At 38.7% G+C, this 13,364-nt stretch overlaps 1 protein-coding gene across 1 annotated transcript in view; it reads right to left on the bottom strand.

Moving 5' to 3' along the window:
* Positions 1–13,364, bottom strand: part of LOC138171500 (zinc finger protein 585A-like) — a 45,337-nt gene that overhangs the window by 29,499 nt on the left and 2,474 nt on the right. The window contains 1 exon segment of the mRNA XM_069101021.1: positions 281–407. Coding sequence (XP_068957122.1) covers positions 281–407 — 127 coding nt within the window.

Below are 13,364 nucleotides of genomic sequence, written 5' to 3'. Positions count from 1 at the left end.
CACTCCTTGCTTAGACTGTGGGAATATTTTATATAATGAAAACTATATAGAGAAAGAAAACCTTGGATTTGAAGGAAGAGAGAGGGGAGGATATATTTTCAAGGATAACAACAAATCAAGAAATCAATTTTCAGGCATACTGAGCAAAGACCTTAGTAATCTGTCTCTTGGCTACAAAAGGATTAGGAATGTTTTCGTTTTGTATGCCAAAGAATAATTTAAATTCTTGAGAGTAGTCACAGTATATATTTAAGACTCCAAAAGGTAGAGCTGTTCTTACCCAAAGATGCCAAGTTCCTATAGTTCTCCAGCATCACATCCCAGTACAACTTTTTCTGAGATGGGTTCAATTGTACCCACTCCTCCTGGGTGAATTCCACAGTCACATCCTTGAATGTCACTGATTCCTGAAATACCACAAACATTTTTGCTTATCCAGTTATAGCTTTGTTATGAAGTCTAAATATAAACTGCTTACAGTAAGGTGAGGAAATGGAGGGCATTAGGATAGTAAGTGGTACGGGGAATTGAAGTGATTGCGTCAAACACACTGACTCCATTTTGTGATGCAATTCAGAAGGTAATTCTGTTCTTTTTCTGTTCAATTATAGGTCTAGTTCAACCTCTGTCTTGTGAGAAAAACTTATTCAATTGTGGGACTTGAGAGAAAATCTTACTGTACTGTTTGAACCTAGCCCTGTGTAGCTGGGAAATGAGACCACTCCCACCTGTTGTTTAGAGACCCTTAACTTAGGACCTATGTAATGCTGACCAGAAATCCAGTCAGATGCAAAAAATTGATGTAATGAGTTTTCTCACAATTGTACATCTAAAGCAACCCATATGTCTTATCTGAAAACTGCCCACATACTGCACAGTTATTGTTTTCATGTTCCTGGGGGAAGTGGGGCACCTCATTTTCTGCCTCCAGGAACTGAATGTGTTCCTTTTCCCACACCCAATATACAAAGTTTTTACTCTTTCCTCCAATTAGAAATCAGACTATATAATACTGCATTATTTGCTTTTAATTAATTGGTCTTCTTTGTTTTTAATGTATAAAAGTACATCTCCCCCAATATACAGGGTTGAGCCCTAAGTTGGGGAACGGGTCTGGTTCCAGTTTGTTGTGCAACTGCCATGCACTGCTTAATAAAATGACATGCCGAAAAGACTGAACTTTTGTTTCCTCGGTCATTTCATCTTTCTCTTACCACAAGGTATTATTTCATTTATTCATTTGTATTCCAGTATAGTCTGGCATACAGCAGGCACTTAAGAATTCTACTCTCAGAAAGAACTGATAGACAGAAGTATGAATAGAATGATTTAAAATACATACACACACTCTTGTATCTAAAGGTAGCCATCTACAGGGTTGGGAGTAGGAGAAAAAGAAATTTAAATGATAGTTTTGTTATATATACAAAAAAAGGGGCTAGAACATTAGTTATTATGCTTCAGCTTAAATAAAAAAAGAAAGGGTTGGGGCAGCTAGGTGGTGCAGTAAATAGAGCACCATCCTTGGAGTCAGGAGGACCTGAGTTCAAATCCGAGCTCAGACACTTAACATACAAACTGGCCATGTGATCTTGGGCAAGTCACTTAAGCCCAATAGCCTTCCAAAAAAAAAAAAAAGGGTAGCAATCATGATCTAATACAATGCAAAAACAAAAATAGATCTAATTAAAAGTTATCTTAATATCAATAATCAAGGAAATGACATCTTGCCAAAAATGTGCCAGACAATAAAGTCCTAAAAACAGTAAAGATTTATGTACTAAATGGCATAGTATACAAAATTTTAAAGCAAAAGTTAAATGATTTCAAAAGACTCATGATGGAAAATGCTATTCACCTGCAGAGAAAGAATATGGATTCTGAATGCTGATCAAAGCATACTATTTACTCTTTTTTTTTCTTTCTTGGTGTTACTCTCTTAGGTTATAATACTTCTTTACAACATAACTAACGTGGAAATATGTTTAATATGACTGTATGGGTTTAGCACATATCAGATTGTACACCATCTTGGGGAGAGGGGGAGGGAAAAGGGGGTGAAAATTTAAAAATCAAAATCTTATAATAGTGAATGTGGAAAAACTAAAACTAAATAAATAAGACTTCTTTTAAAAAGTTAAATGAGGTAGAGTAAGAATTAGACACTAAAACTATACTAATTTCCCTCAATTTTCCCTTCTCAGAACTAGAAAAATCTAACCATAAAATAAGTAAGAAAGAAGTTAAGGAGATGAATAGACTTTTAGTAAAATTAGCTATGACAGACCGCTCGAAAAAATTAAATGGGAACAGAAAGGAATATATCTTTTTCTCCACTGCATTTGGTACTTTCAAAAAAAGTCATGTTTTAGGGCATAAAATCCTCATAAATACTGGGAAGCAGAAGTAATAAATATATTTATTTATTAATAACAACCACAATACACTGAAAATCACATTCAATATAGGACCTTTGAAACATAGATAAAAAATTAATTGAAAATTAAATAATGTAATCCTAAAAATTGTGGGAGTCAAAGAATAAATCAATATGATCCCTATCTGGAGAGAACTAAATGGAAAGAGAAAGAAATATACCTTTTTCTTCAGCAGTTCATGGAACCTTTACAAAGACGGACCATATGTTAGTACATAACAATTTTATACATAAGAGCAGAAAAGCAGAAATAGTAAAAGTATCATTTTCAGATCACAATGCAATAAAAATTATATTTAATAACTGACCACAGAAACTAACATTAAAAACTAACTGCAGAGTAAACAATCTAATCTTAATGGATGAGTGGGTTAAAGAACAAAACATAAGTTTATTTATTTATTAAATTTTTTTTTCTTAAGCAATTGGGCTTACGTAACTTGCTCAAGGTTACAGGGCCAGTTATTTCTGGGTGTGGTGCTAAGTATCAGAGCCCGGATTTGATCCCAGGTCATCCCGACTCTGGGGCCAGTGTCTTACTCACTGCACCACCTGGCCGCCCCAACAAAACATAAGTTAATCTGGACAACTTATATTTTTGTAAATATTTATCCATTTCACTCAAAACTACTTGGTACTTGCTGAAGAACAGAGTAGTGGATGAATGGAATAGATTGGGCACACAAGACTCAGCAGTCAATGACTATAGCAATCTTCTGTTTGATAAACCCAAAGATTCCAGCTTTGGGGATAAGAACTCAATATTTGACAAAAACTGCTGGGAAAATGAAAATAGTATGGCAGAAACTAGGCATAGACCATTATCTAACACCATATACCAAAATCAAGTCTAAATGGCTGTATGATCTAGGTATGAAGGCTGATACTGTAACTAATCTCGGAAAGTAAGGAATAGTTTACCTGTCAGATTTGTGGAGAGACAAAGACTCTATGACAAAAAAAGAATTAGAGAGCATTATAAAATGCAAAATAGATAATTTTGATGACATTAAATTGCAAAGCTTCTGTACAAAGCCAATGTAACCAAGATTAGGAGGGAAGTGAAAAATTGGGAAAGAATTTCTACAACCTATATCTCTGATGAAGGACTCATTTCTAAAATATACAGAGAACTGAGTCAAATCTAGAAGAATACAAGTCATTCCCCAATTGATAAATGGTTAAAGGATATGAACAGGCAGTTTTCAGAGGATGCAATTAACGATATCTATAAGCATATTTAAAAAAATGCTCTAGGGGCAGCCAGGTGGCTCAGTGAGTAAGAGCACTGGCTCCAGTGTTGGGATGACCTGGATCAAATCCAGGCTCAGATATTCAGCACCACACCCAGAAATGACTGGCCGTGTAACCTTGAGCAAGTTACTTAACCCCAATTGCTTTAAAAAAAAAATGCTCTAAATCACTATTGATTAGAGAAAGGCAAATCAAAAAAACTCTGAGGTACCATATCTCACCAGTCAGATTGGCTAAGATGACAAAACAGGAAAATGACAAATGCTGGAAAGGATGTGGACAAATTGGAACACTAATGCATTTCTCATGGAGTTGTGAACTGATCCACCATTCTGGAGAGCAATCTGGAATTATGCCCAAAGGGCAATAAATAATTTCATACCCTTTGACCCAGCAATACCACTTGTGCTGTTCTATCATAAAGAGATCATAGAATTGGGAGGAAGACACATATGTACAAAAATATTTATAGCAAGTCTTTTTATGATGGCAAAGAATTGGAAATTAAGGGGGTGCCCATCAATTGGGGAATGGCTGAACAAGTTGTGGTATATGCATGTAATAGAATATTATTGTGGTATAAGAAATGAGGAGAAGATGGACTTCATATTTACCTGGAGAGGCTTATACAAACTGATGCTGAGTGAGAAGAGAAGAAACAGGAGAAAATTGTACAAAATTACAGACACAATGTATGTGTGATGACCAACTCTGATAGGCTGGATTCTTCTCAGCAATGCAGGGTTATAAGTCAACCCCAAAAGACTCATGATGGAGAGAGATGTCTACACCCAGAGAAACAACTGTGTTGGGATCCAGATTGAAGAAAACTACCTGCTTTTTCTTTTCCTTGCTTGGTTTTGTTTCCTCTTTCCCACTGTTCATTCCATCTGGTACAGTCCTTTATAACCTGACTAATGTCTAATGTGAAACTATTTGCAGATCCTATTATTGATTGTACTCTGTCATGGGGGTGAGGGGAAGGGGAGAGAGGGAGAGAAAATCTGAAACTCAAGGAATTGTGTAACTGAATCTTGTAAACTAAAAGTAAGCAAACGAATTAATAAAGACCAAAAAATAAAAAAAAGAACAAATCATAGATATAACAATTAGATTAAAGTAAATGACAAAAATGAGACAACACATGAAAACCTATGGGACACAGCAAAAGCAGTGATCAGAGGAAAATGTATCTCTCTAAATGCATAAATCAATAAAATAAAGGAAAAGAAGATTAATGAATTGGGTTATCAATATCCTAAAAATTAAAGGTGAAATTAATAGAGTTGAGTGTAAAAAATCATTGAATTAATAAATAAAATGAAGAATTGGTTTTATGAGAAAACAAATAAAATAAGCAATAAGTTACTTTGATAATAAAAAGTGAGAAAATCAAATCACTAGTATCAAAAATGAAAAGGGTGAGCATTCCACTAACAAAGATGAAATTAAAGTGATTATGAGGAGTTATTTTGCCCAGTCATATGCCAATACATTTAACAATGTAAGTGAAATGGAAGTATATTTACCAAAATAAAAATTGTCTAGATTGGTAGAAGAGGAAATAGAATATCTAAACAGACCTCTTTAAGAAAAAGAAATTGAATAAGCTATAAATGAGCTTTCTAAGAAAAAAGCACAGGAACCAGATAGATTAACTAGTGAATTCTATCTAACATTTAAACATGAAATGATTTCAGTATTAAGCAAAATATTTGGAAAATATGCAAAAAAAAAAAGGAATCCTACCAAACTCCTTTTCTGAAACAGGATAATGACACCAAAACAAGGAAGAGTAAAAACCAAGAAAGAAAATTACAGACCAATTTCACTAATATATCTGGAAGCAAAAATCCTAAATAAAATACTAGCTAAAAGCTTCCAAGAATTATACACTATGATCAAATAGGACTGGAAGATAGACATGATTTAACATAATTAAAATAACTGATTATGTAAATAATAAAAGTTGTTTTAAAATTATATGATCATATCAATAGATGTAGAAAAAGCTTTTGATAAAGTACAACACTCATTTCCATTAAAAAATATTTGAAAGTATGGGTATAAATGGATTTTTCCTCAAATTGATAAAGGTATTTATCTAAAACCAACAGCAAGCATTATTTATAATACAGATAAACTAGAAGTCTTCCCAGTAAGATCAGGTGTGAAACAAGGATGCCCACTGTTACCAATATTATACAGTATTGTACTGGAATTCCAAGCAATAGCAATAAGAGAAGAAAAAGAAACAAAGAATCAGAATAGGGAATGAAGTAATAAAACTACAGTTTTTTGCAGACAATATTATGATATACTTGAAAAATCCCAAACCCTCACTTTAGTTGAGACAATTAACAAAGTTGTAGGTTGGGGCGGCTAGGTGGTGCAGCGAGTAGAACGCTGGCCCCGGAGTCATATTTTTGAGCTCTTTCATTGCCTGAGATCAATTCATGTTTTTCTTGGAGGTTTCTGAAGTTGGAGTTTTGACTTTGTTGTTTTCGTCTTCCTTGTCACCATAATAACTTTCTATGATCAGAATTTTTTTCTTTGCTAATTTTCTCAGAATATTACTTGACTCTTGAATTTTTGGTAAAGTAGGGTTCTGCTTCCATAGTACACTGTACTAAGTTTTAGGGGTTATATGTAGCTGTTTTCAGAGATACCACCAGAGACTTGTAAGTTATCAGTACTTCCAAGTGGTATGATCTAAGAAGAGGTATGTGTACTCATCTCCTGACCTTTGCTCTGGTCTGTGAGTGACCACAAGCATTCATTTTTCCCCTGCATCTCTGAAGAGGGTGGTGGCTCCAGAGTGGCTATAACCTTTGGTGTTCTAGTGCACCTTCTCACCCTGGGACTGGCACCCAGATCTGAATATGGGCAAAGCAACAGGATCCTGCCTCACTGATAGCAAAGAGGCCCCTGTAATCACCTTCTTACTAGCTGTTCAACCACTTACCCTTTTGTGGTTGAAAATATATGTATGTGTGTATACACACACACACACACACACACACACAATTATTAATACTATTTCACATGTAATTGGGAAATAAGGTATACAGGCACTGGGGCATAGAGATCCATTGGAAAAGTCGAAAGGGGTGTGGGAGTGTAAGGGTTATGGGATTTAAAGATCTTCCATGCCCCATTGGACTTGCTGACATAGCAGGAAGGGGCGGAGCAAGAGGAAACGGAAGCCAAACTAGAGTTCCTGCGGTGGCTGGCGGTCGTGGTGGCGACGGCAGCAGCAGCAGCAGAGGCAGCGGCAGCGCGAAGCCCTTTTTTTAGTTAGCCAGAATTTCTGCTAGGGACTCCTGCTGAGGACTGCCAGGGGCCGGAGCTGCTGGGAGCGCGCTTCCCGGATGCTGGGTGGTTGCTGTGAGTGGGGAGAGGAGGACCTTTGCCTGAGGTAGCCTGTTCTGTTTCAAAGGCTTGAAAATGTGGGTGCTTTCTACTTTATCTACCTGTGCCAATGTCATAACTACTCTGATGGCTTTCACTTTCTGGTTTGGGGACTCAGTCTTTTGGTATCTTAATAAATTTTCTAGTTTATTCTCCCATATGGCACGCATAATGTATTTTGTGATGGATAATTATATCAGCATATCTGTAATCTCCATAGGCATTGTGAATATGGCATTGCTGATACATTTGGCGACCAGGATGGGATCACAAAATGTCAGGCCTCTATTTGGAAGCAGTGGGGCTTTAGAGGGAGAAATGGCTATTCCAGGTTGGGAGGATTTGCCTTATTCCTCTCTAGCCAGAGAATGGGCTAAAAGCACAGGGCCCTGTGAAAACTGGGAACCAAGGCTAAAAGAGGGAGAACCTGGAGATTTGGAAAGATGTTTGAAAGCAATACCCATAGAACCAGGCAAAGAACTGGCAGGAGTATGCAGGAGAGGCTGGGTGCTGCTAAAAAGTTATCGCCTTATGTGTAAAAGTAGGGATAAGCTGCTGAAGGAAAGAGCTCGGATGGCTAGGGAGTCAGTTGGTTTGCCTGAGGATTCTTCTGTGTCACAGCACTCAGAAGACCAAACTGGAGGGACTCATGTGGTCCAGGAGCAAGGTACTGTTCGTGTAGCTAAAAGGAAGCAAAAAACTAGCAGAACGAATGTGCATGCAGCTTTTGTACAGGCTGGGCAGAGTTGCCCTGACAGCTTCCAGGAGAATGTGTGTGAGGAGAATGGAGCAAGGTTAGATGAGGAGTCTTCTAATGTAGAAGCTCTCCCCATACGAAGAAGAAGACAGGAGAACCACTGAGGCAAAACAGAGTCCAGGGAGATAATTGAAGATTTCACTCAAAAGGAGATCACTGATATATTGAGTAGATTTACCCAAAGAATGGGGGAGTCTTTAGTGTCTTGGATAGTAAGAATCACTGATGAAGGCGCTGGAGGAATAAAACTGGACATTGAGGACTGTTTAAAATTCATAAGTATCAGTCAGAATGCTTTTGTACACCAGGCTTTTAGGGATCACCATATGCAAGGAGGAAATAACAAAACTAATCTGCTAGCTTTAGCTGCAGAAGGATGCAAAGCATTATCCTACTGAATCTATGTGGCCTAGGGGAGACAGACCCTGGTACTCACTTAGAGACTGTATGAGAAAACTAAAGGAGGAGGTAATGAAAACTGCTATCCTGATTGGAGATGCAAATGCATATTATGATACCCCCCCTAGGAGTTCCTCATAGAAATATCATAGTGAAGACGGCTCCTCCTGCATATAAGCACCTAATTCTGACTCTATTAATTGGAGAAATAGGGCACCCTCTTTCAGAGGTTTTGGATAAGATTTCACAATTAAGAGATTTAGGGGAATGGGAAAAAGACAAATTGCCTCGAGAGAGAAGAGTAAACAGCCAGAGGATTCAGAGACAAAATAGACCAACAAGAAGGGAACTGTTTACTGCTCTATTAAGTGCAGGGGTGGACTTCAAAAGAATATATGGTATTCCAACTGAAGAGCTGCATAAGCTGTACCAAGAAAAGGTACTTAGCATTAGAATGAACAGGGAAGCAGGAACCACCCCCGCAGGTATTTCTGAATCTGAATCTTTGTATCCAAGTTTGCCCCACCTTCAGGGGAAATAGGAGATAGGCCAAGCTCCAGCCCAGATAAAAGAAATATGCAGAAGAGATTGCAGACCCCATATTGCTTTAACAATATATTGGAAGAATGGATCAACTACTGTGACTAGGGCACTGCTTGATACTGGGGCTGAGGCCACACTTATCTATGGAAACCCTGATAAGTTTAAACATGGAACTCCTATTACCATCACAAGTCTAGGAGGTGCTGAAATATCAGCCAGACAGGTTAAAATAACAATGAAAATTGGGAAGTTACCTAAGAAGGAATATACTGTGGTTGTTGTACCCATTCCTGAATACATCATTGGAATAGATGTATTGAGAGGCATGACTCTGAATTTACCTGAAGGGAGATACCAATTTGCTGTGAGGAAGATAGGAATTAATACAGTTTTAGTGGGAAAACTAAAAATGGACCCAATCAATTTACCTGAACCTTTTGAAGTAATTACTTTAAAACAGTATCGTGTGCCAGGTGGGCAAGATGAAATTACCACTACTATAAAGGAATATGTTGAAGCAGGAGTGTTAGTCCCTACAACCACAAGATGAAATAATCCTGTCTGGCCAGTAAGAAAATCAGATGGGACATGGAGAATGACTGTGGATTATAGACAGTTGAATAAGGTGACTCCTTCTTTGTATGCTGCTGTTCCAGATACCATCACCTTAATAGAAAGGATCCAGAAATATGATGGGACTTGGTATGCAGTGATTGACTTGGCAAATGCCTTCTTCACCATCCCAATAGACCCTAAACAATGGGACCACTTCGCTTTCACTTGGCAGGGTAGACAATATACTTTCACCCGCTTGCCACAAGGGTACATACATAGCCCCACTATTTGTCACAGGATTGTGGCTGAACAGTTGGATGAATTAAAGCTACCTGGTGTACAGCTTACCCACTACATTGATGATATCATGATACAGGGAAAAGATGCGAAAGTAGTGGAAAGGAGTTTGGCCCTTCTAATTGAGCATATGAAAAGTAAAGGGTGGGAAATTAACCCTGCAAAGGTTCAAGGACAAGCTCAAAATGTGAAATTTTGGGGTATACAATGGAACAAGGGGCTACGGGAGATTCTTCCTCAAGCCCGACAAAAGATTCAGGATTTTCCTACCCCTACCAATAAGAAGGAGGCCCAAAAGTTCATAGGATTGTTTGGATACTGGAGGCACCACATTCCACATTTGGGACAGATTTTAAAACCTTTCTATAGAGTCACACGGAAGAAATATGAATTCGATTGGGGACTTGAGCAGAGTAAAGCTTTTGAAGAAGCCAAGGCTGCCATACAATTGGCCCTAGATTTGTGGCCCACGCAAAATGGTCCAGTGGAATTGCAAGTCACTGTACAAGATGATTATGCAAACTAGAGCTTATGGCAAAAGCAACAAAGCCGAAATGTACCTTTAGGATTTTGGTGTAGGAAACTCCCTTCATCTGGAGTCCAGTACACACCTTTTGAAAAGCAGCTGTTAGCTGCATATTGGGCTTTGGTGGAGACTGAACAACTGACTGTGGGCCATGAAGTGATATTAAGACCTGGAATCCCAATTATGATCTGGGTAATGAGTACCCCAGCTTCTCACAGAATTGGACATGCCCAAGAGGCTAGTATAATCAAATGGAAGTGGTATATTCAAAATAGAGCGAAAACAGGCAAAAGCGGAGTCTCTGCTCTGCATGAATCTATAGCAAACATAGAAATTGAGAGGAATGACACACCCCCTGAGCCAAAGCAACAGTTGGTACAGTCCACTGTAAAATGGAATGAGGGATATGACGTATTAACTGAGGAACAAAAGAGACATGCATGGTTTACTGATGGGACAGCAAAATATTTGGGCCAAAAAAGACATTGGAAAGCAGTGGCTTATAACCCATGCACTAGAAGGACTTTGGAAAGTACTGGGATAGGTGCAAGTAGCCAATATGCTGAACTTATGGCAGTATATCAAGCCATCAAAATAGAACAAGGAGGACAGTGTCATATATTCACTGATTCATGGGCAGTAGCTAATGGGTTAGCTACATGGATGCCCATGTGGAAAAATGAAAATTGGGAAATTCATGGTAAACAAGTCTGGGGCAAAGAATTATGGGAAGATATCTGGAACATGTCTTTGGTCACTGACTTGTCAGTTTTTCATGTAGATGCTCACGTGGCCCCCACCACACCAGAACGTGAGTACAATGCTCATACTGATCGACTGGCAAAGATTGCTACTGAACATATTGTCCCTACTTTGACAACAACTGATGATCCGGTATTAGCAAAATGCGTCCACCAAACAGCAGGCCATTTGGGGGTCCAGGCCACACACCAGTGGGCACAAGATTGAGGTATTAGTATCTCTCATTCACTGTTAAAACAGATAGCAGAAGAATGTCATATATGTCAATTGGAAAAGAAGCAAACTGTTCCTCAGGTAGTACCTGGAGAGATAGCAAGAGGAAAAGTCCCAGCCCAAATCTGGCAAATAGATTATATTGGTCCACTACCACCGAATAAAGGATGCAGATTTATATGTACTTGTGTTGACACCTATTCAGGTGTACTAGTAGCTTGTCCTTTTAAGAATGCAACCCAGAAAAACACTTGTAAAACTCTAGATCTCATAAGTCTATATTATGGAACCCCAATGCAGATTCAAAGTGACAATGGCTCACATTTCAAAGGCAATGAAATGAAGAAGTATTGTATACTAAACAATATAGAATGGATATATCATATTCCATATTATCCAGAAACATATGGGTTAATTGAAAAAGAATGAATGGATTACTGAAAGAACAGTTGAGGAAGTTAAGTTCCAATAATTCATATCAACATTGGAAGGATAATTTGTTCATGGCTTTGCGTAATTTGAATAATAGACCATTGGGAGGAAGTACACCTCTAGCCAGAATGATGACCCCCAATCTGCAAATTAGAAAACAACAAACACACAAGATCCCAAATATTGAGTATTGGACCTTGAGGCCAGATGTCCCAGCACCATACCCAGGACCACTTGGTTCGGTGGGGTATGATTTACATCGTTTAGAGGACTTTTGGTTGGACAGAAAAGAAATAAGAAAAATCTCCAATGGGATATGCATAAGAATCCCAGAAATCACTTTGGACAGATTTTACCCAAATCAGGATTAGCAGCTCAAGGAATACATGTATTGGCTGGAGTAATAGATTCTAATTATCAAGGAGAAATTGTTGTAACATTCCAGAATTTAGGTGAAGGGCCCATACAGATTCACAAGAATGATAGGATAGTTCAAGTGATTATCGTTCCTTGTAAAACAATGCCACTTGTAAAAACTGACCCTCCTTCCAAAATAACTGTCACAGGAACTGAAGGATTTGGTTCTACTGATAGAATAAAATCAGGAGCTAAAGTATGGGTAAAACAGAAGCCAGATGATGTTCCAAAGGCTGCAGAGATTATAGCATATGGGAGGGATAACACTGTAACTATTGTTTATTCTGGAGAAGATGATTACAAAATTGTACCCTTAAGTCATTTATTCTACCATGAGTGAGGCTACAATAGTCTGGTTATTGTCTCTTTGCTTCTTCTTGATTTTTTGTCTGTTCACCTTGTTTGTTAGATTTGTTTCCACAGGCTTGGTACCCTCCATCTGTAGATGCCTGATAGCTTAAGCTGGATGTCACCCCCTGTCTGCAACTGTGATGTGTCACCCTTGGACCTGGCATCAAGCATATTAAGAACTGACCTCTCAAATGGGACCCCTTAGGACAGGGACAGCTCTACATCCGATTTCAGCAGCAAGTAGCCATAGAAGAGATCTTCACCCCTTACCACAAGATTTTGGGGCCCCATTTGCTCGGGGTAGGGGGAATGATGGGGAGCTTGTGCTCAAGCCCCACCCTAAAATATGGTTTTCTGTGTTTATTGTGTGCTATTCTTGTTATATTGTTGTGAAATTTTGTTGACACCAGTTATTCCTACTGTATTTTTGCCAAGTAAGGGACATGAAAGATCTTGGGGCCGAATGTAAGGGTTATGGGATTTAAAGATCTTCTATGCCCCATTGGACTTGCTGACGTAGCAGGAAGGGGTGGAGCAAGAGGAAGCGGAAGCCAAACTAGAGTTCCTGCGGTGGCTGGCAGTCGTGGTGGCAATGGCGGCAGCAGTAGCAGAGGCAGCGGCAGCGCGAAGCCCTTTTTGAGTTAGCCAGAATTTCTGCTAAGGACTCCTGCTGAGGACTGCCAGGGGCCGGAGCTGCTGGGAGGGCGCTTCCAGGATGCTGGGTGGTTGCTGTGAGTGGGGAGAGGAGGACCTTTGCCTGAGGTAGCCTGTTCTGTTTCAAAGGCTTGAAAATGTGGGTGCTTTCTACTTTATCTACCTGTGCCAATGTCATAACTACTCTGATGGCTTTCACTTTCTGGTTTTGGGACACAGTCTTTTGGTATCTTAATAAATTTTCTAGTTTATTCCCCCATATGGCAAGCATGATATATTTTGTGATGGATAATTATATCAGCATATCTGTAATCTCCATAGGCATTGTGAATATGGCATTGCTGATACAGGGAGAA

The sequence above is a fragment of the Petaurus breviceps genome, unplaced genomic scaffold (assembly GCF_028583685.1).
Source record: "Petaurus breviceps papuanus isolate PSGF00001 unplaced genomic scaffold, PetGlider_PUasm1.0 446, whole genome shotgun sequence".
NCBI lineage: Eukaryota > Metazoa > Chordata > Mammalia > Diprotodontia > Petauridae > Petaurus > Petaurus breviceps.
This window is presented reverse-complemented; position numbering and strand designations above follow the sequence as displayed.